Source organism: Coniophora puteana (genome assembly GCF_000271625.1).
Source record: "Coniophora puteana RWD-64-598 SS2 unplaced genomic scaffold CONPUscaffold_18, whole genome shotgun sequence".
NCBI classification, from domain to species: domain Eukaryota; kingdom Fungi; phylum Basidiomycota; class Agaricomycetes; order Boletales; family Coniophoraceae; genus Coniophora; species Coniophora puteana.
In genome coordinates, this window is record NW_006913070.1 from 74,115 (window position 1) to 95,435 (window position 21,321).

The following is a 21,321-nucleotide window of genomic DNA, read 5'->3' on the forward strand; positions in this document are numbered from 1 at the left end:
ACTGACCGCTGTATGTGCGGTCGATGAATTAGAAGAACAATTCAGTTTCGAGAGCTTAACCATAATCAGCAGTCCAGGGTCTCTCTTCGACTGAATAACTTTGCGTTTTGACAAAATCAACGGCAAACTTACCTCGATTAATACTCGTGCATAAGCATCATCTTGAACGCTAACGTAACATGTAAGAAGATGATGGGGGCTGTAAGAACGGTCCGGAACGGTTAGCACCATCACGCGCCCGCGGCGTGTGAGCTGAAGGAAGTCCCAGCGCGCTTCGCGTGGGTAAATCTCCTCAGCCAGCTCTCAACCTTGCAATGAAGAATTCGGCCCATGTTATATTTCCAACATAGATACACCGCGAAACCCCTAGGTAAAACATATTGAACCCAGAAGAAAAAGGATTTCGTTACCATGCATGATGTCCAGCGGTTATAAGAATGCTGAGAATGTCGATCAGAGCCAGGACTCCAGAGAGGGAAAAGCAACGCACTCGCTACCAGTACAGAAGCTCGACGCGTCGGACGCGAGCCATGTTACAAGTCCTCGCAGTTCTCGAGGACTACCAATCCTCCCCATCGGGTTCGACTGCGCCCAGGAGTCGACGAGTTCAGGCTCGTCCACAAGCATCATTGAAGTTAGCCTAACGACTGTGTTGAGAAGGCGTCAACGCGATGGACGGGGGAAGACGTACTTCGTCAGGATGTAGCCAGGAGATATCGAGTTCACGCGGATGTTGTATGGCCCGAGTTCGCAGGCCATGCTTCGGGTCATCTGGAGCACGGCAGACTTGCTTGTGTTATAAGGCAAACCCTCACAACCCTAGTAGACGTCGGAGATATATATCAACATGCAACGTAACGAGCAAGTATTGACGCACCTTATTGACGATGTGTCCACTAATCGACGCAGTCATGATGATGCTGCCAGGTTGGCCGAAGCGCTTCATCTGCCGGCCTGCAGCTTGTGCTGTGAAGAGAGCGCCATTCGTATTGACATCCATTACCTGAGGCAACGAATGAGTGATTGAACGAGAACTGAAACACGTCACGAAGACTCGCCTCCTGGAACTGCTCAGCCGTCCAATCCAGACAATACGTTCCAAACCGCAAGATCCCCGCATTTGCAACGCAGACGTCCATACGTCCCTCCTTATTCGCGATGTCCTCGACCTTGTCCCATATTTCCTGCTGGTTCCTAACGTCGGCCTGGACGTACTCGAGTCTCGACCCATTGTCCATCTTGCGTATATAATCTCGGGAGATTTTCCAGTCCTCTGAGGGTTGGTCTGGAATGTCTATACAATACACGGCGCGAGAGCCCGCTTCGCCAAGCGCGAGAGCGATGTCGAGTCCGATGCCTCGGCTTGCCCCTGTGATCACGCTCACGCGATCCGTGAGGGCGAACTCGTCGAAGATCCGTGGTCTGGGCTTGAATGAGGGATCTGAAGCTGCCTTCGTGGCTGCATCCAGACCGATAGGCTCTGAGGATGGGGTCGGTTTCAGTGAAGGCGCATTGGAGCAAGGGATGGAAAAAGAAAGGGGCCGTATTGCTCTCGCAGATCGATATGGGCGAACCTTCGTAGCAGTACGGAAGAATCTTGTAGCTAGCATCGCGGAATGACGAGGTACAGTGATCAGAACCCATGGCCTTGAAAACGCTTTTATATGTGAAAAAGGGTATGTGTTAGCCAGGGTGCCCCTGGTTCATTATGAACGGTCAGCTGATGCCCGCATGCTCGGGATCAAGGAAGAAAGCTTGCGAGAATCCAGGAGATTCCGCCTTATCAGCAGAGCAGAAGAGCCAATTTAGCTTTATGCCAGTCATAAACGTGTGAGGAAGTGTATGAGGAATGTCGTCGGCCGTTCGTCCCGTTAGTGAATGTACTAGAAGCAAGCGGCGAATCCAGACGCGCATTGGAGGTCACAGGTTGAGCGATAGGGTCCCATAAGGGACTCGTGGTGGTCACGGGTGTGCCGGCAGCTACCTTTGTCCGACAGCCAGGCCAGAGATGTGGCTCTTGTCTCGACACAGGGCTATCGTGCCGCTCATTGAGCGCAGATAACCCAGAGGGTGCCCTGTGCATAACGTTACTATACGGGTGTCAGCAAGGACGTGATACTGTAATGATTAGTCGCAATGCGGACCAGTCGTAGCGGTGCCGAATTGAGAGTGCGGGGGAGGTCCGAGGAAACTTGAAGGAGGAGGAGAAGGAGGATCCGAGACGTCGGAGTTCGGAAACTATCTTTTTTTCCTCAGGGGCTTCCGCCTTTTTCGGGCCGGTAGCCGTAATATCGTCACCTATCCTCTCTTCCTTCGCAGTGTCAAGTTTCAACCCAGGTCTGCTGTTTAATGACAGCCTCAGCAGCCTCTCGTCTTGGACGTGCAGCACCTCAATCAAAGAGCTGGCTTCGACATGTTCTCTATCACGACCGCAAGCTAATCGCGCTCAACAAGCCTTCTGGACTCGTTTGCCAGGGGACTCTGGGCCAGTCATTGGAGAACTCTCCCCAGGACCATGCTTACGTATCTGAACAGGACAATAGGTTCAACACCTTGCTTGACGGTGGGTGGGCCCCTACCGCTGTAGTATTAATACGTATTCATCGAGCTCTGTAGACATGCAACACCGCTTCAATCTCGCTCAACGGCCAAGTAGCGTTCATCGCCTCGACAAGGTGAGTGGTTAACCCTTCACTGGTTGTGAGCTGCTCGATATAGTTAGTTTCCTGACCTGCACGTTCTATCCAGTCGACCACTGGTGTGCTCCTGCTCGCCAAGTCCCCTGCAAGTGCACGCGACCTCTCTACGCAGCTAGCCAAGCGAACCGTGGACAAGACGTACCTTGCACTCGTACGCGGTGGTGCACAGTCTTTTGAAGGGTCTTCTGGGGAGATTAGAAATGCGCTGCAGGCTGACGAGGGCCGTATGTCGATTGGCGACAGCTGTAGTGCACGCTTTGCAGCGACGGATTGGGAGCTTCTAGCTTCTTCGGTGAGCGTTCATTAATTCTTCTGTGAATTTACGGAATCAACTTACTCATACAACTCTCGTGTCCGAACAATGACGACACGTCAACGATACAGCCCATATGCCCCATTTCCCTCGTTCGGCTTCGGTTACATACGGGCGTGAAGCATCAGTTACGTGTTCACCTTGCACACGTCTTACATAGTACGTCTTCCTCGGTTGCTTGCACTGCATCTCGATATTCACGAGTGTCTTTTTGCATAGCCCCCATCCTCGGTGACACGACCTACAGTCGTTCACCCCTCGCACCCGCAATAACGAAGGTCACCCCCGTTCCTCAGGACCGCGTCTTCTTGCATGCATCGCGGATCGCGGTCTCGAAATACCGGAAGCAAGGCAAGCAGAAGCATTTCCGCTTAGACATCGCCGCCCCGCTTCCGCACGACTTTGTCGCCATATGCGAGAAGGCGAAGATTCCCCTAGGCAAGCTTGATATCGCTGGTGGCCTGCTTGTCGATGGCGAGCCCACAGACCAGACCATCGAGGACATCGGTGGCAAATGGCTCGGATGAAGTTCATTTGCTATCATTCATGATCCTCATGTCCACAACGTGCCTTCATTAGAGAAACGCCCTCTTTTTTATAGCTCAATATGCAGGTGCGTTGAGGTGCTTGTCGATCAAAATTGGCTACACCCGAACCCCTCCGAGGGCTCGATTCGACTCCATTTTCAGGCTTATCGTGCTCTACATGCTACATATACTGTACACGGTACTACTAATGTGCTTGTCATATACAATAATATCTGTTTAAATATCCTTAGAAAGAATGAAAGTCCCAATCCGGCCCACCCTTGCCCGCAGGCATGCCCGAATGAAATGCGCCTTTCGTCTAACAGTAAAGTGGTGGTGAAGAAGAAACTGTCTCGGGGAGTGCCCATGACCACACCGTGCCTCGCGGGTGCACTTAGTGACCCGGCTGCGCGGCCTGGCCCTGCTGTTGCTGTTGCTGCTGACCGTTCGTCGCCTCGATGCGACCGTCCTGCTGGGCCTTGAGCATGTTGCCAACCCCGACTGCGATAGCGCCGACAGCCTGTGCGACGCCGGTCGCGAGGACGGTGCCGCCAGCGATGGCAGGAATAGTCGGCAGTGTGCCGGCGGTGATGAGGATAGCGCTGATGGTCGACATAGCGCGCGGGTGCTCGCAGGTGAGGAAGTCGAGAGCGCTGCATGCGTTCAGGAGCCATGTGGGGGCATTTTGGACCTGGGTTACGGCTAGAGGATCGCAGCAAAGTCTGGTCAGTCCGCGGGTTTGACACTTAGACAAGGGGACGTACCATTGCTGTTTTCTGAGACTGTCGCGAGCTCAGTGCTGGTTGGGTCGATTGAGTTCGCCCGAGAGGGCGTTGGGCGGGGCTTGAGTGCGGAGGAGGTCTGGGTAAGGGTCGTAATGAGGGCGGTGTCGGTGTTCGAGCGCGTCGGAGTCCTGCGCTTATCACCCTTCATCGTGGCTAGCCATGATGAAGGGGATGACTTCTCGTGGTGAGGCTGGTTCTCCTTGTCCTCCTTGTCCTCCTTAACATCCTTAGGCGGGACGGGCGGCGCTTCCTTCTCCTTCGAGCCGGACATCTTCCGTGTGATCCAGAAAATGCCCGAAGGTTTCGAGGTGAGCTGGACGGTCTCCGTCGCTTTCGGGTCGATGTCCCCTGAAAGTCAATCATCAGCTACTGGCGGGGATCAGCGGACAAAAGTAAACACTCACAGCCCATGTTCTTCATAGCAACCGAGAACTTCTTCCAACTCCATCGGTACTTGCCGCCGTTGACCTTCGCCATGACATTCTTGATCTCCTGGAAACGCGCCTTGGCCGAAGGGCCCATGAAGCGCTGGGCGACCTTGTGCCAGTACTCCTCGGGGACCTTGCGCTCGACGCTTCCGGCCTTGATAGCTGCGAGCCAGTCGTCGACGGGCATGTCGCGTGAGGGGTCACCACGGAAGATGGGAGGGTTGGTCCATGCTTCGATGACAGGCTCAAGGTCGAATTCCTTGATCTTGAACGCGCCGAGCATGCCGGACATGGTGAAGGTATATGGAGAGAATTCGAGGGTGTTAAGTATGAGATGAGGGGTGCGAGATGGTAGATGCTAGGGGAATGCGAGTAGGATAGACAACGATCGCACGAAGCGCGAAGTCTGGGTGATGGTATGCGTAAACGCGGTTGGTTATTTGGTTGGCTGGTATGAATGATGGACTGACCTTCGTCTTCTTGCTGCGTTTATATACGTACTGAATATCGTTGTTTGAGCGCTGCATCGTGTTCTTGAGAATATGAAAGTAGCCGAGGCCGGAGAGAGTAAAAGATTGGTAAACCTCTCAGTGGAAACACCGCACCAACGCATGCGTTTCCGACCAAGCGTCCTTCATTGAAGGAGTTGCCTGCAACTGCAGATCACAGATCACCGGATCGGAGATCGGAAGAAGCCTCGTGTTCGCGTGTTTGGTTAGGCGAACTCCGGGGAAAGGTGGGACACAGCGGCAACGTGTGCGACGTGCGGCCTCGTGCCGCCATGAAAGCCTGAGTCGCATACATAACCCGCCACCTCGTCGACAAGGGCCCAGGATGATGCGACCCTCTGCAGTGCCTCAGCCTACCGTCATCATGTCGTGTTACACGTCTAGGTCGGCCCGCCATTCTGCCTGGCGGGGAGGCGCTGTAGCCAGCTACATTGGTACCTAGCTGAAGGGGCTGTTCTGTGCCCAGGTCGCATGTACCATGTCACACGAACTTTGATTTTGGACGCACCAGATGACCCCTCGGACCTACGTTGGAAACGTGTGTATGCTGGGTGATTGAACGTGATAAGTTGGAGAAGCGATGGAGGAGAGGCAACCAAATAGTGTACCAGATGACCCGTAGGCGTTAAATGTTATGTTATCACAGTCTGAAGCCCTCCAAACCCGTTCAAAATGGTTTTCTGTGGAAACCGGTTTGTGAGCGGTTCGCGGATATTATGAGAGCATCCCGACGGTTATGTGCTTACCAACGATCTCATTTCACGATGCTGCGGTGTGAATCTCCGTCGCCTGGTCCTTGCCAGACGTTGATGGCATCGTACAAAACGTCACATAATTGAGGCTAAAGGCATGCCTGTGGCTTACCGCGATGCGGACCTGTCTAGAATCGTCATCCGTGGCATAGTGAGAGGTCCGATATTACCCAGTCCCTTGAACCAATGCTTATGCCACATTGCATCGCGACTCGAAAATGCTGCTCGTAGGACAGTTCCGCCGCAGTAGATGGAGTAAAAGAGACCTCATAGGTCATACATGACGTTAGGTGTCGTCGCCGCGAGCGCAACGCAGCGTGGATTAGCATCGAGTGCCAACGCCCTAAATCATGATGAAGTAGCCAATTATCAGGGCACCAACTTTCGAGGGAATACCGGACCAGGGTATGAAGACCAAGCAGGATGCCCTGCAATTGACCCATCCCCTTGGCTCTAAGAACCAGTATCTGGGCTCCAAACTTTGAAAAGCAACGGACGCCCCCGCCGGCGCCACAGTACGGTGGAGTAGGAGTGTGAGGTTTAATGATCTACACGCCCTCCGAATCGACGCCACAGACTTGTGAAGTGGTGCCCATCGAGCGAGCCCCCGGTCCTCAACGCCGAGCATGGATTGTTGAAAGTTGTTATAGGGATCCACCCGAATCGACCGGGGGAGCAGGGGAGCAGGGGCGATGGGCATCTCGGGCGTTTTGAGAAATACGTCAAAAAAAAGGATCAGAGAAACCCGCAGACCTGCTGCATCCCTGCCACAACTCGAGAGAAAGAGGGAGAGTAATGACCTCACTGACTTTGGTGCGATGTGAATTCGAATGGCTCCAGAGAATTACAGAGGCTGAAACTGAGTAAAGTCCGATTCGTCTACTTGGGGAGACAGAACGAGTCAGCAGTGCCCGTGATCAAGGGGATTGTCTGAAGCTCACCGGAGCCCATGGGGGATGTACCGTAAACTCAAACTGCGAGAGTTCCGTCCCGAAGAGACCACGAGGGGTAAAAGCCATGCGAGCAGAGAAGAATGCTTATGAACCTTCCCGGTTAACCGAACGATCCAGATCTGTGATTCTTGAGAGGTGCCTACCCTTCCTTAATCAGCAGCGTGGCGGAACGAGGCTAGCAGCTTGCAAACGAACTCAAAAAGGTCCGTCGGTCGTCTGAGGAAGTCAGAAGACCGAGAATCGCTTTGACTGGCCTGCTCGCACGACCTGAGCGGTAAGTGGTAGTCTATGCCCAGTGAAGCAGCTTACATTTGCAATCTAGTCAAGGCGGGGTGTTGACTGAACGTTTCCACGGCGTTAGGTCCTGACCAAAGATAGCACCGCAGGCTTCATATCTTCGAATGCTGATCCGTTGTGATATCCGCGAAATAGACAGCGCCGAATCTCCTGAGAAGGCGCATTACTTATCTTTGGATAAGTGTAGAACGGAACCAGGACCATCTGACTGCCGACGGCAACGCTAGTTTCAGGAAGAGCGTTAGAATTGACAAGCTTCTCGGTACGTGAAGAATACCGTCGAGCTCATCAAGTCTTTTGAAACACACTTTGCGCGATCCGTGTCTGTAATAAATTCGAGGCAGTAACGGTGTGCGTATGCCTGGTACATCAAAGCCACGGCCGTCGAGACCCGGGCGCACTGCATGGGCAAGAGCCTGCAGTGCACGGAAGACGTGAAAGTTGAGTGTATGCGTGTGTTTCCTGCATGGAGCGCTACCGGAAGGTGAAAGATGAGTATACGCCAGGCATACTCACTCGTTTACAGCGAGATAGAAGAGATGAGGGAACAGAAAAGGTCAGCACGCCACCTCAACGTGAAGACGCGAGCCGTCCGAAGGACGATGCGCGTCTTGCCATAGGTGGCGAAAGGCACACACGCGGAGCGATTGGCACATGGATTTAGTAGGATGTAGGGAAGAAAGCAACGGGATGGCCTGTGGGGGGCGAGTTTGCTCGAATTCAGTGAACGCGCGTACATCGAGGTACGAAGGGAAGCCATGTCGCGTCTCGTTCTCAGACTTTCGCACACTGTTTTGGGCACGAGACATGCCACCAACGTGAAGTACTACTAGCTAGGACTCCCATGAAGTGATCACCCAAGGTTTTCGAAGAAGCTCATCTATATTTGTCAACAGATGAACTACCAGTTACTAGCTCACCCAACAGTGTTGGGGAAGGAGTAGGGGTTAGAACCTTCAGCCGCATCTAAGGTGCGTCGCAGATGACTGCGTCCGCCCTGCCCTTCGTCGAGGGATCTTGCCGGCCAAGGAATACGGTGCCCAGTTGCCTGAGACACCGCCAAAACTTCCCCCGAGAGCAGAAGCGCGTAAGGCGCTCCTGCTCCTACCACTACTCCCTGAGCTGCTACTGACTACGACGCGTGAAAGGGGGAAAAGGATGTTAAGGGCAGACGCTGGTTGACACAAGCCCAGCCAAACGAGTGAGGACTTTCGAATGGAAGGCAAGGCAACAGAACGATGAAAAGAAAAAATGTTGATGCGTCGCATGCCACGAGGGTGGGCTGACTCGACGATCAGACCACCTCAACGTGAGGAAAGCAAAGTGATAACAGAAAAAACATGCCAACAAACCCAAGAGAACAGAAACGCACCCCGTACAGTGGCTGTTAGTGACCACCCAGCCACCCACACAGCCACTGATCCATGAATCTTGACGGTCGAAATGTTGAAGCTTGAGGTCGTCGCGTCGAAGTCTTCTGAGCCTCCGTGTACGCTGGGACCGTGGAGCCCAGTCCGTCACTGCGGACCCGTGGGCCGGCTCGGGAACTGCGGCCACTTCCACAAGTACGCACATCTAAGTCATCGGGCAGTCGGAGGGCGCCCGCGTTGACGGAACGCGCCTCTCAGTCGCCTGGACCGTTGGGGCTCGGGCCATAGCACGCGTGGCAGAGCCGCGGATCCGGAATGCACCAGCGGGCTACTGCCGTGGGGGACATCCGTACGCTCTGCGGGGTGGGTGTGCTTGTCGACCTGCGCCATCGTACCGATTGGGAGTGGGACCTCGTCACGAACATCGGTGAGTCTCAGTGGCCAAGCCCGGGGTCACCGAAAGCGTGCGGCATGAGTACAGGTCGACGTCGATCGGATTTGGGCCGGGGCACGCTCTGCAGCTCGGCGCCCTTCGGTCCAGCAACGGCTGCAGACAGGCGGGCTGAGGCGGCACTATCGACCGGTCGCGCTGCCCTCCGGTAGACTTGTGCAGGTGACGACCCTTGGGGAAGGGCTAGTGTCCTAGACGCGGCGGTCAGTATATAGGCGAATGGGACAGCGACGAAGGCACTCACTAGCTTCCTTCCGTTCAACGGACATCGTTGTTGTCCATATATCTGTCGGCACGTCAGCGACAGAACCCTACTCGACGAGTGGCACCCTACCTTGTAGCGAAACTAGCCATGGCCTGCTAGAGGGGAAGGACGATAATGAGAAGGCTGAGGGAGAGTAGGGAAGGAGGAGGCCCACCGATGAGATGATGAGGGAAGAGAGGAGAGCTTGCTGAGAGACGAGACGAAGAAACCCTCGCCCTTTTATACGCAACTGGCGGCTGGCGGAGTCGAAAATGGTCAAAGTCCTCACCTCAGCTTATGCCAAATTGAGATATGGTCTGACATAGTCCGAGCACGCCTCTTCGCCAAGGTACGCGCGAGCCGAGGGTCGAACAATAGGCGGTTTTATAATTTCACCTTTTCAGGAAATCCATAGCCCGTTGGGCAGTTATCGACGGCAATCGTTGAGAGAGTGGACCCACAAAGTATTATATATGGGTGATCATGCGCTGATACAGCGTTTCAAGTTGACAGCGAAGACGCAAAACGCTGGGGTTCCTGTCAATAAATGTCATGAGACCTGTTCTTCCATGTACGCGTGTCGGTAGGAATGCAAGGGGACAATGGAGGAATGAAGGATCACTGGGCACTGAGGCACGTAGGAATGGGTACTGACCCTTTCGGCTCTCTGGCCCTGACCTTCTTTTCCGTTGAAATTGCCCCATTGAATTTTCGACGGCAGGTGCACCAATAAGATGTTCATCCGTGCAAGGCTGCGGTGGCACCAGTGATCAAAGGAAAGGATCGCCACGGTAAATAAGGTCTGGGTTAAGCCTTGACCACGACCTTTAAACACTTGCTTGCTTCTACATGGTATGTCTCTCGAGATTTTATCCATGGTCCCGTTCAGACTGCCAAGGGGCAGTAGATTTTCGGGCAGTAAGGGTTAATTCAAGATGTGGGAGACAACGTGCGTCGCGACGGCGCGTCCATGACTTGAGTGAGTGGAAAATAATCACGTCAGTTTGTTACTATTTGTTCCCTCTTTTTCCTTTTCCACCTTAAACCCCTGTCGCTGTCCTGCGGGGTGCGAAGAGAGGCTGGTTCCTTCCTCCCTTCCTTTACCTTATGCCAACGCGAAGAGTACACGAACGTTGCAACTTGAATTTATCAACCGGTCCGAATCTTTGTAAAGCACAGAAGTGAAGGATAAACATTGTCATTGTAATCGACCATCATCGATTCAATCCTATTTTTACTATAAAACGAGTGAACGGAATGCGCTCCCCTGACGTTTAGCACCGTTACCCCGGGATCGTTCCGTTGAGCCTGAAGTCCCGACTGCTCGCCCCAACGGAAAAGGTGACCGTGCCGTTTGGCTTCGCCCATCCCTGCCTGACGACGTCCCAAACCGAGAGCTGGTGTCGGCTTAGCGTGATGCTCGCCTGGACCGTCTGCCCGGGCTCGGCCCACACGTCCGTGAAGCCCTTGAGGACCGAAGGCGGCTCGTCGGCCTCGGGTGGGTGGTGGAGATACAGCTGCGCGATCTCGCCGCCGAATCTGGAGCCCGTGTTGGTGATGTTGAAGGTCACCTGGTACGCGGGCATGTGCAGCCTACACGCGGCAGAAAATGTGGTTAAGTACGTCTCGATTGCGAAGATTGCACCTGGAGCTCACCATATTGCAGTTGTCGACCCTACAGCGATAGGACTCGCACCCCCGTTCTCCCAGTTTGTTACCAGAGCCTGGTCGATACCGTCGACGGTGTTGTTCACAGGCGTGATGGCGAGGTCGGAGAACTCGAATGTTGTGTAGCTAAGTCCATAGCCAAACTCGTACCGCGGTGTGATGTTCTTATAATCGAACCAGCGGTAATCAATGTAGAGCCTTGAAATCCGAAAGCGTTAGAAATGCCTATAGCGTATCACTTCCGCAAAGACACACCCTTCGGTATAGTTGATCGCGATATAATCTTGCTCGGTACCTCCCGTCGTGAGGTTCGCAGAATAGTCGTACATGTTCTTTGCAATCGTGTAGGGTAGCTTGCCTGACGGGTTCCAGTTACCGTAAAGGATGTCCATAATCGAGTTTCCGGCTTCTTGTCCACCAAGACCTGCCCAGACAACCTAATCCCGTCTTAGTTAAAGAGACTGGAGGTACGGAAGTGTAAAACACACGGCGGTGACATTGGGATGCTCAATCCAAGGCTCAAGGATGAGCGGACCAACACTGTTGATGACGACAATGGTGTTGTTGTTATTGTCTGCGACAGTCTTGACAAGCTCGTCGCCGCCGTGCCAGGCAGTCAGGTTCTTCCTGCCAGCAAAAACCTTTTAGACAACAACATGTGAGTCAGTGAGCAATCCTCCGTACCTGTCTCCATAGTTGCCGTCAACCTCAATGTACCCTTCTCCGGAGTCGGAGTTGATGAATACAAGCGCAACTTCCATGTCTATGACACGATTGCCAGCCTGCCACAAGTCCCAGTTGTCAAAGTCCCAAAAGACGCTCGTCTGGTCTTCGCGGGCGCGTGCTTGAATCACTTCATATGGCTAGGGAGGCGGCTCAGCATCTGGTCAAGGGAAAATCCTTACGAAGAACATACCGAGACAAGATAAGTGAAGTTATCAGTCCTGTATGACACTGATCAGCAAAAATCCCTTTTCTCATTGTCCAAGCCTAGCGTACCCAGATCCCCAGCCCATAGCCAGAATCCCAGACGGATCTCCTCCCTGATCCGTATACTGGTTCGGCCCCTCCTCCGGCGGCGCCGCATCGCTTCCCACCATCACCAGCGTGCGCGGTTTATCCAGCGGCAGCGCACCGTTCTCGTTCTTGAGCAGCACCGTGCCGGCAGCGCCAATCGTGCGCACGACGGTGCTGTGGTTCGCCTGCACGTTGATGTGCAGGTTCGTCGCGGGGTCGTACGGGTCGCGCACGTTGAACGACACGGGCGGGTAGCCCTCGTCCTGGTGCATGAAGTACCACGATGCGATGACGCGCTCGGCCATGTCGTCGAGACGCGCCGCGGAGATTGTGTCGTTGAGCACGAAGGCGGTTAGGTTGGCGCCGAAGTAGGAGTTTGGGCCTGTGCCCGGGGGAAGAGGGCCGGGTTGGGAGTTCTGTGCGTTACGTGAGTTGCGTGAGTTAGTGTTAGTGGGGACTTTGAACACGTAGAAGGCTTACATCGAGACCGTTGATAGCACCGAGCGTGTCCATTGTTGCCTCATAGTCGGACTGGATCCCTGAAATGCAGTGTAAGTAAACGTCGCTAACACATGAATGTGGCACGCACATCCTTGATAACCAAACTCGCGCTTCAGGATGTCGTTCATTGTCTTGTTGTTGTTGCATGCATACGTGCCGTTGATCATGTCTAGACAAAGAGCTCAGCATATAGCATGCCAAGTGAGATTAGCGGGTTCTTAAGCTTACTGTAGCTGCACATGACAGATGTAACACCAGCCATAACCGAACGCATGAACGGATGCGTGTAGATCTCGTGCTGAGTTCTATCGTCCACGTTTGACGTGTACATGTCGCGTTTCCACTCCTGATCGCTGCAACCCCTAGTAAACACCACAAACTTCACTACGAGAAAATACTTTGGCCACTTACTTATCCACAAAGTGCTTCGCAGTCGCTTGCACGCCTCCCTGTTGCATGCCCAGCACTGTCTCGTACGCAGCCTCGCCGGCCAAAAAAGGATCTGCGCCGAAACCTTCCCAGTTGCGACCACCTTGAGGGACGCGACCCATGTTCATCATGGGGCCGAGGGCGATGTTGACACCTTTTCCCTTGAACTCTTCGCCCATAAATAGGCCGCGGGTACGCATCAGCTGACGGTTCCATCTAGTACAGAGCGAGTATCAGCGACCACTCGAAAGCTGAAGTTGATACAGAAAGATACGCACGTTGATGCTGTGGTGATTCCAGCCGGGAAGGCCGTCACAAAGTCGTTGTATCGAACACCGGTAGGCGAGTCCTGCGCACCATGTTAGTATCGTTATGGTACCAAGCACGGCAAGGATGAGAGAGCCTACCTGAAGACAAAGCCCCGGAAAGTTTCCGACAGCCAACACGTTGCCGACGCATCGACCGACGTAGCCCGTGGTGATATTCACCTTGTCCCATATCGTAAAGTTCGAGATCTATCGCCTCTACTTCAGCTACAGCACAAAACCTCACGCACTACCCTCAAACTCACCATCTGCCTCGCCTTCTCATGCGCAACCGCCCACGCCGGTCCGAAATCCGGAACGACCGTCGGGTCCTGGCTCGCCGGCGGTGGGCTGAGCGGGTCGAACGCGGGATACACGGGTGGCTCAGCCGGCGTCGATGGCGTCGGGAACGCGCCGAAGGAGTAGTGTGAGATCGGCTCGGTGAGCGGGCCGGTGATCGTCGCGAGGTATGTCGTCGGTGAGGAGAAAGTCGTCCCATCGCTCACTTGGATGCCAGATGGGAGCGTGGTCGGTGCGCTTGTTGTGCCAGTAGCAACACTCGCGGACGAAACGGAGGAAGAAGCAGTAGATGTTGCGGTTGCGGAGGACGCGGCGCTCGAGGTCTGACCTGCCGCGAGGGGCAGGAGGAGAAGGAGCGAAGACAGCCGCAGGAGAGCCATGGCGGGCTACACGACTCTTGAGGTCCTTCGATGGAGGGGAACCATGGCAAGGCTAACATCGCGTTATAACGGCGGCGACGCGGAGCCTCACTTCGTCCCGTGTTCCGCATGAGAAGCTGAAATGTATCACAACGTGACTACGCGTTCTCGCAATGAACAAGGTTATTACCTGGCAGAATAGACTCCCCAGCTCCTTCTGCCTCGCGCGTCGTCACCTGCGCTCAAGTTAAATGCGTGACCTACAGAGGGAAGAATATGAGTGGTCGATTTTCTGGGAGACCATGAGGCCGGGAGAAGTTCGGGACGTTGAGAGCTATTGATCCTTGTAAAATAAGTTCTGATTGAAGCAGAAGCACCAGTGAGAGGCTTTGGAGATGTCGAAAGCCGAAGAAAGGTCCGAGGGTGGTGCAAGAAGATAATTATGGGTCATGACGCTTTTCTTCCCTGGTTGTGATGGGAGTGTGAGATGATGTACCTTCTTTATTAGACAATTTTGACATAAGTATAAGGGTATTCGCAAACTGTATGACAAGATCAGCTTCAGTCATGAACGTACGAGTGAAAGAGGCTGGGACAGCACGAGTCCCAGGCGCGTCGAAGCCCCTGGGATTGGTCGACCGTCTTCTCAGAATTGGTCCCTTGCACACCTGTTCACTGCCCTTTCAGTCAGAAAAAGAAGAAAAGACATCAGTCGCCTGGCCCTTCGAATTCCTGTAGGCCTGGCCGTCCGATAGCCCTCTAGATTATGCCTCGATAGTCACACCCTCCTTCAGGATGCGTAGAAACAAAGACGACCCACTCCATCACCGGCCTCATTAAACATCCGTCGCAACGTCGTAGAACGTCGTACACGGCTGGCCTTTGAGGGCAACCTTGGATGGTCCCAGGCGGTGTTGTCACGAGGACGTCCACAGGCACGGCTGAGGACAAAATCGGGCGGATGTCTTGAGCGAGTGGGGCGGCTTCGTTAGCTCAGACCGATCCAGGGATAGCCTTGGGGCATCAACGCCCGGCCTCAATGGCGCGCGTTCACTCACTCAGGGGCTTCGTCCATATCCGTACATGTTGTGTTCATATGTCATACAATCGTAAATCGTTTTATATTCCCTTGTCCGGTGAGGTACAGACATACAGACAGGACGAAAAGACAAATTATTACAGTAAAATATTCCCTCAAACCCGCTAGAAGCGATACTGGAGAGGGTTGGGCTGCGACGGGCCTGCTTGGGAACTAGCGGCGGCTGAGCCTGAGCCTGCGACGCCTGGCAATATGGGTGCCGGCCTTCCAACGCCTGGCGCTGCGGCAGAGGACGTGTTCCACACCGTGCGTTGGGAGGGAGGGGCGGTGGTGGGAACAGAAGGAATGTATCGCGGGACGGGATAGCTCTCGGGAAGGGAAAATGAACAAACACCGTATCTGGCTGCATCCTCTGCGAATAAGTCACTATAAAACCTGTAAACGTCGTGAGTGTCTATTGCGATAGAAAAAGACGGTGTTGACTCACTGCCTCCATTCGGTGTTCTTTACATCCCGGCCGTTTTTCTGGACCGCATCCGCAAGCCGCTGTTCCATGTATGGCCAAAAGGCCTGGTCCTTGGGAACACGGCCTGGTGGCGCCGAGCTACGGCGAAGCTCATCGGACGGTTGTTGTTGACTAGCGTTCGTGACGTTGGAGATGTTGCTGCTATTGTCGTTGTTGCGGGCGCTGTCCTCTTCGTTTTCGCCGCCGCTGTTCTTCGGTTTGGTCTCGTACTTGTGATCCTTGGCATAACGTCGCTGCCCGCATTATAACACATCAATAATTAGTATACATGCGCAAGGGGGAGACTGACCAGCAATAGAACTTGAAGGTAATGTTCGATAGACAAGCCGGTTGCCCCGTTTTTCTTGAACGCTGCCATAATTTCGTGGGTGTGATCGTCGAGCTTGAGAGCTTTCCCTTTCAGTGGGAACACGCCGCCAAGGATCTATCGCACGCGAGTCAGACAACGCGCGGAAAGGTGTTCACAAACATACCTTATCTTTCAAGACATTGCGAGCCTTTCCGCACGCTTCCTTACAAAACCTCTTCAGCACATCCTCCCGGATCTTGTCGCCGAAAACTTTAGAGAGCCCGAAAGAGTCGGCGTCCTTCTTGAGATGTTCCTGAGAGAACTACATCAGCAACGCTGTCCCCACTGTCCAGTATGTAAGTAGTTACCTGTACGCCGATTTGAAGTGCTTCGCCGAACTTAGTGCGCCCTGGGTTGACGATCGTGTCCCGGATATGGCGGCGAACCTGGGTCTGCGATGGGAAATGAGTAGTCAAATTAACAACCAGAGGAAAGACGACGTACTTTCTGAGGGTCGGATAAGTCCCAAGTATCCTCCATCTGCCCTAGAAGTTTCTCGATTGCGGGGGCCATGCGCCGGGTCTCCTCACATGCAGCACGAGTCTCGTTTTGCGTCTCGTATTGGCAGGCAGTCATCCATACGAACATCTGAACGATGGGGACAGCCTGAGAGTCAGCGAGCTGGAAAGGGAATGATCAGTGCCAGTCGATACCAAGCTGATGGCATGAAAATACAGCACCTCAACAAGGCCAACCAAGTCCTCACGCTGAAGAGGGTCGAGGGCCTTCTTGTTAGCGACGGACTCCGCCCAGTTCCTCATCTCGTTAACTCTATCGAGCACCCGGGGCACAAGAGGAGGCCCCGGCATAGTTCCGTAAACCAGTCGTTCTCCGTCTGGGCGCTCGTTGCCTTCACAGCGAGCAGCTGGCTGATGGAGAGGGTGGGGGATTGTCAGCTCGTCATTGATGTCGGCAGCCCACCTGTTGACTCCCGCCGGAGGTGCGATGGTGTCGCTACGAAGGTGGTTTTCAATCTGGTTAAAGAAATCGGGATCCGCAGGAAGGTCCGACTCGCTTCCCTCGGGGGCAGTCCACGACATCTCGGACGCCCCTGATGGCATTCGGCGCAAGGGAGGATCACGAGGAATGGGTGATGGGGAACCAGTGTATAGTGGGCTTGAATGTAGTGAAGATGGCATGGAATCTGAGTTTGAGTGCGTGCCGGAATGGGAGTGGCGTGATGAATGGTCTGAGTATGTCGGAATGGGGAGGTGAGGAGTGCGGCCACGGTGATCATCCGAGTGGGAGGCCATCGTGAAGTTGTTGTGAGCGCTGGAAAAGCGAGGAAAACGGGTGATGCTCACCTTTTAGCAGATTTTGAGCACTGTCGAGCTTGCTTGGGCCACATGGCTGCAAAGGCAACGAGGGTCAGAAACAGGTTACGCGTGATAACAAATAAACCCACATGTTTTAAGACATTGCAGCGACAATGTTCAGGCGCGATCGAGGGACTGGCTGCGGGTGGATTTGAGGGGTTGGTGCTACTGCATTCTGGGTCCTCGGCACGCTCGGCTGTTGCGAGTGAAACTCATCTATTGCTCCTGCCAAGATTGCCTGCTCAGCATCAAGAGGGGCTGGGGCAATGCGATGGCGTTGGACATGCCCAGCATCGCGCATCTGACAGGTGTTCAGAATGAAGTTAGTGTCATCTCGGTGCACCATAACTCGTCGAGTCCGAGTAGTCAGTTCGCGTTCTTCGCGGATCCTCTCAGTCCCGGAGTCTGCACAACCAGCATGGGCGCAATTGTGCTGGACGTTGACGAGGCACAAAATATTCTGTCAGACAAAATAAGAAATGTAAAATTTGAAATGCAGATTAGGAAATTGGCGCACAGTGGCATGAACCAAGCGCCATGCCCGGGCAGTAATGGCGGGGAGTTTGTATGGCTGCGCGATACCACAAGCCACGAATTCTTCAAGGAGCACGTAGCTGGCCACTCCATCAAGTGCGGAGGAAGTGTTGCAGACTTGGAGGATCTCAACGAGGCGTCCAATAATGGGCTGCGCCTCCATGCAAGTGTCAGCGCAGAGGATGAAAGCAGAAATAGGGCACGTATCGCCATTTCGGGCCTGTATGCTTCGGCATGTTTGCACCTTGAATCCTGCGAGAGCGTTGAGTACCCCAGGTAACTTGTTGTGTGCCAACGTCTGGGTGGGGAACTGGGGTTGCGATCCATCCGTGGGTGCCAGGCCTAGAGGACAGTTATAGCGCATTTGAATACAATGATGAAATCAGTTTTACGCACCTGGTATAGGGGTCTTATCGACTGCCCACAGATGAAACGCGTCTATGATGGCGTTCTTAACTGGCCCAGCTGAGGCTGAGGATGTCAGTGCAAGAACCCGGCGCCCTGCATGATGCCAAGCGTTGGGGTTATCATCAAAGGGGCGTGGGCGTTCATTGGATTCGGCGTCCTTCGGGGGGTGTTCCATGAAAAGGCCACCTGCAAGCACATGTCGGATAAGACTGCAGCGCGAGAAACCTTCACCAATGTCTCGTGATGGGGCCAGTCTGTTTGTGTGGACACTGAAATCACGAATGATGGCATTGAAAGATTCGAAGCCCTCAGTGGCGAAAAGAATGGCAGGCCCAAAACGTCGAATGTGATCAAGGAGGTGGCGAATTAAGTGAAACTTGGGCTTGTTGAACCATCTGGGTGTCCAACGAGCCGTACAGAGCAGGAAATAGTCAACCGCTGCCTGTAGCTGAGGCTGCATGCGGATTGAGTGTCACAAAGATCCATGAGAGTGTATCAGGACTTACAAAATACGTGTCGACATTTTCGATAACCGGCTGCCAAATGAGTGGCACAAGCATCGAGAGTGCCACGAAGGCGTCATAGCATCGGTGAGGCACCAATTGTAGAAGCACGAAAGGCGCAACTTGAGCGATGATCCGAAAGTCGCGACCAGTCAACGATCCCGCGTACTTCACTAATGTTGTCCCAGCTAACCGAGGGCATCCAAGCCCAGAAGTATCCATGCAGTTGAGCCGTGTGATGACGAGCTCCTTCTGAGGATCGCTCAGACGATTAACTGCATCGCGCCATAGATACTTGACAAACCCCAACAGTACAACATGCAGGATTTCGATTGGCGTATCGTGGTGAGGATCAAGCCCTGCGTGGATTTGAGTTCATGCTGGTGAGAAGTGTGGGACGCAAACTTACCTTTCACACGCCAAACTGGGCTCATGTATGAGCGCAGAATGGCGTCTTCATCGAGGCCTCGTGTGAGGGCATCTGCTTCTTGACGCTGACGACCGGTAGGAAGCGAGAACACGCGCCCAACAAAATGCTCGATAAACCCATCCTTGAGCCCTGTCCTGGTTTTGGCGGAGGAGTAGTGGGATTTGATCCCACCGGCCTGGGCATCCATGAACATGCTATGGAGCCTGCTGACACTGTCAGAGCGTGTTCGAGGCGGGTTGCTCTGCAAAGGTCAACCCTGAGGGATGGCAAGGATAAATGATGGTGAGACTCACCCCAAGGAATCGATGCGCCCGGTCCACCAACCCTTGAAGAGTCTCTTTGACCACCTTCCGCGTGCGACGCTTTGGTGTATCACTTGCATCGCCATCGGATCCAGGCGTAGCAGCACGTGAGGTGGGAGGGGATTGATTACCACTCGGCGATCCCGGTTGATTTTGATGCGGAGCGGCACCCTCGCGATGATCATCAGCTGTGTCGCGACCTTTGACCCAGCAGTTTCTGCAGAAATACTTGCCCTTCATACCAATGTGGCATGCGAGTTCACTCTGCATGGGGTTATTGCCGAGAAGGGCCAACACTGCGGGAATGATGAGCACCATCTCCTGGGCGCTCACATCCCACGCCCATATGCCGTTGGTCTGCGCATTCCTGTATTTGAGGTTAGTGTAATCAAATGAAATGAACCAGTACACTTACTCAAGCTGATCCACAATGCCATCGAGCATCTCAAGGGGCGGCGCAACATTTGAGGTACACAGGAAGTGGATGTTGGATTCTTGGTGCACCATGGATCGAGGTAAGCCAGCGGACGTGAATAAAAACGAATTATGTTTGTTCCATTTCTTGGAAACGTTACCCGAGGTATCATCACAGTATAACCACATCATGAAGTTGACGACGCGATGGCCTTTAGCCCGGGCTCTCCATGCATTACCCTCGCTTGGGTTTGTTAGCGTCCATGGGCCGAAGCGCCTATTGGCATCAATAACCCCTGAGCAACAACTAAGTTTGTAGCGAGCGATTGGACAGCAAAAAGGACTTGAAGGCTCACCGAGAATAACCGTGGGATCCGGCAACCCATCGCGTCCATATGTTTCTTTGAACAGAGGGAATGAAGTGAGAAGCTGGCTGGCGGGTATCTCGTAGGCGGCATACTGATGCACTGTATACCCTGCCTGACCCGTGGGATGAGAGGTGACAGTCGTGGGCCACACGCGTGCATAGAAGCCGTCAGTCCCATCAGGTGCTTTGCGAGTATACCAGCGCTCGGGGAGGACCACTTGTCCGTTGACCAGTTTGGTGGGTTCGAAAACATAGAAATCCTGCCGGCCCATCCGGATCATGGGTGTACAGAGTTCAGGGTCGATGTCGCGAAGCCATCGCTGCCCTTGCCATGCCTCGCTGAGACGAGGGCCGGAGTCTTCGGGGTAATGGTGTATGTGTGGGCGGATGAGAGGGTTTGACATTTCCTACGGGTGTGATATGTTATGTGAGATAAGGATAAAGCGTCATCCAACTCGCACCTGGGCTATCAATGACGCCAATTCGTTGATGTAATACACATGTCCAAGGCGCCCTTGGTATCGTGTGGTGGGTACACCGTAGTGGGAGTGAATTGCTGTTCCAGTGTCCTTGACAACCTTGACGGAGGGGAGATCATCGACTTGTAGAATGGCCATGGCCCAGATGATAGTGGCCATTTGTTTGTCGGAGAAAAGGGAACGAGGGAGGTGACGCAAGATATCCAAAATGCAAGTCTAGCAGACGGGCGTCATCTATCAGGAAACGTAGAAATGGTGAATGTACTACATACCTCCCTGTCGTGCCATGGGTACCAGTCACTGTCGCCCTCTGTACCTGCACGTCGTCGGCGACGTTGTGCCCCTTCATCCGGTCCATTAACGTCTTCAAGTAATCATATAGAACATATACATGAGTAAGGACACTTGAGAAAATGTGCACAAACTCACCGGCATCCGTATCGCCTACTTCCAGTCCTATCCCATCGTTGTCCTCGTGTTCGAGCCCCTGAGACGTCTCGGAGTCAGTCGACGTTGTCTCCAGCCATTCTAGAAATGCCTCTTGAAGGCCACCGTGCTCGAGCGGCTCCACATCGATTAAGGGCGCTGGATCAACACTTTCCTCGTCATCATTGAACCAAGGAGGTGGCATGGGCATCAGAGGAGGTGGAGGAGGGGCTGGAGGGGCTGGAGGGGCTGGAGGTGCCGCTGCAGCTGCTGTGACAGAACGCGGCCAAGACTGGTTCGCATTTCTCAGCGTCTCAGCCA

The 21,321-nt window shown here is 53.9% G+C and overlaps 7 protein-coding genes across 7 annotated transcripts; 1 reads left to right on the plus strand and 6 right to left on the minus strand.

The window, feature by feature from the left end:
• Positions 1-325: 325 nt before the first annotated feature.
• CONPUDRAFT_169715 (NAD(P)-binding protein) lies at positions 326-1,980 on the minus strand. The gene is made up of 6 exons (XM_007776644.1): positions 1,575-1,980; positions 1,044-1,480; positions 878-1,003; positions 692-819; positions 491-640; positions 326-440 (listed from the first exon to the last, which is right to left on the minus strand). The coding sequence occupies exons 1-6, from the start codon at positions 1,642-1,644 to the stop codon at positions 407-409; spliced, it is 945 nt and encodes a 314-aa protein (XP_007774834.1). The 5' UTR covers positions 1,645-1,980; the 3' UTR covers positions 326-406.
• A 307-nt stretch (positions 1,981-2,287) lies between these two features.
• On the plus strand, positions 2,288-3,759 carry CONPUDRAFT_132327 (pseudouridine synthase). Its single transcript, XM_007776645.1, has 5 exons — positions 2,288-2,563; positions 2,617-2,675; positions 2,749-2,991; positions 3,084-3,171; positions 3,232-3,759. The coding sequence occupies exons 1-5, from the start codon at positions 2,350-2,352 to the stop codon at positions 3,537-3,539; spliced, it is 912 nt and encodes a 303-aa protein (XP_007774835.1). The 5' UTR covers positions 2,288-2,349; the 3' UTR covers positions 3,540-3,759.
• A 174-nt stretch (positions 3,760-3,933) lies between these two features.
• On the minus strand, positions 3,934-5,044 carry CONPUDRAFT_77600 (uncharacterized protein; the record flags this gene model as incomplete). The annotated part of the gene is made up of 3 exons (XM_007776646.1): positions 3,934-4,241; positions 4,304-4,672; positions 4,729-5,044. The coding sequence occupies 3 exons, from the start codon at positions 5,042-5,044 to the stop codon at positions 3,934-3,936; spliced, it is 993 nt and encodes a 330-aa protein (XP_007774836.1).
• A 3,369-nt stretch (positions 5,045-8,413) lies between these two features.
• On the minus strand, positions 8,414-9,526 carry CONPUDRAFT_140232 (uncharacterized protein). Its single transcript, XM_007776647.1, has 4 exons — positions 9,504-9,526; positions 9,419-9,444; positions 9,329-9,370; positions 8,414-9,275 (listed from the first exon to the last, which is right to left on the minus strand). Exon 4 carries the CDS (start codon positions 8,836-8,838, stop codon positions 8,425-8,427), a length of 414 nt encoding a protein of 137 aa, XP_007774837.1. The 5' UTR covers positions 8,839-9,275; positions 9,329-9,370; positions 9,419-9,444; positions 9,504-9,526; the 3' UTR covers positions 8,414-8,424.
• Positions 9,527-10,481: 955 nt separating this feature from the next.
• CONPUDRAFT_132331 (glycoside hydrolase family 3 protein) lies at positions 10,482-14,892 on the minus strand. Its single transcript, XM_007776648.1, has 15 exons — positions 14,098-14,892; positions 13,515-14,044; positions 13,351-13,458; positions 13,222-13,292; positions 12,926-13,159; positions 12,743-12,867; positions 12,603-12,683; positions 12,494-12,552; positions 11,996-12,429; positions 11,913-11,940; positions 11,681-11,859; positions 11,485-11,623; positions 11,252-11,433; positions 10,985-11,194; positions 10,482-10,921 (listed from the first exon to the last, which is right to left on the minus strand). The coding sequence occupies exons 2-15, from the start codon at positions 13,926-13,928 to the stop codon at positions 10,612-10,614; spliced, it is 2,574 nt and encodes an 857-aa protein (XP_007774838.1). The 5' UTR covers positions 13,929-14,044; positions 14,098-14,892; the 3' UTR covers positions 10,482-10,611.
• Positions 14,893-15,110: 218 nt separating this feature from the next.
• On the minus strand, positions 15,111-17,074 carry CONPUDRAFT_159540 (uncharacterized protein; the record flags this gene model as incomplete). The annotated part of the gene is made up of 7 exons (XM_007776649.1): positions 15,111-15,381; positions 15,434-15,705; positions 15,762-15,896; positions 15,946-16,074; positions 16,130-16,213; positions 16,266-16,442; positions 16,502-17,074. 7 exons carry the CDS (start codon positions 17,072-17,074, stop codon positions 15,111-15,113), a joined length of 1,641 nt encoding a protein of 546 aa, XP_007774839.1.
• A 985-nt stretch (positions 17,075-18,059) lies between these two features.
• On the minus strand, positions 18,060-20,909 carry CONPUDRAFT_66533 (uncharacterized protein; the record flags this gene model as incomplete). Its single annotated transcript, XM_007776594.1, has 7 exons — positions 18,060-18,533; positions 18,586-18,941; positions 18,992-19,253; positions 19,306-19,681; positions 19,730-20,502; positions 20,557-20,790; positions 20,847-20,909. Coding segments are annotated over 7 exons (2,538 nt in total), but the record flags the coding sequence as incomplete, so codon positions are not given.
• Positions 20,910-21,321: the final 412 nt, after the last annotated feature.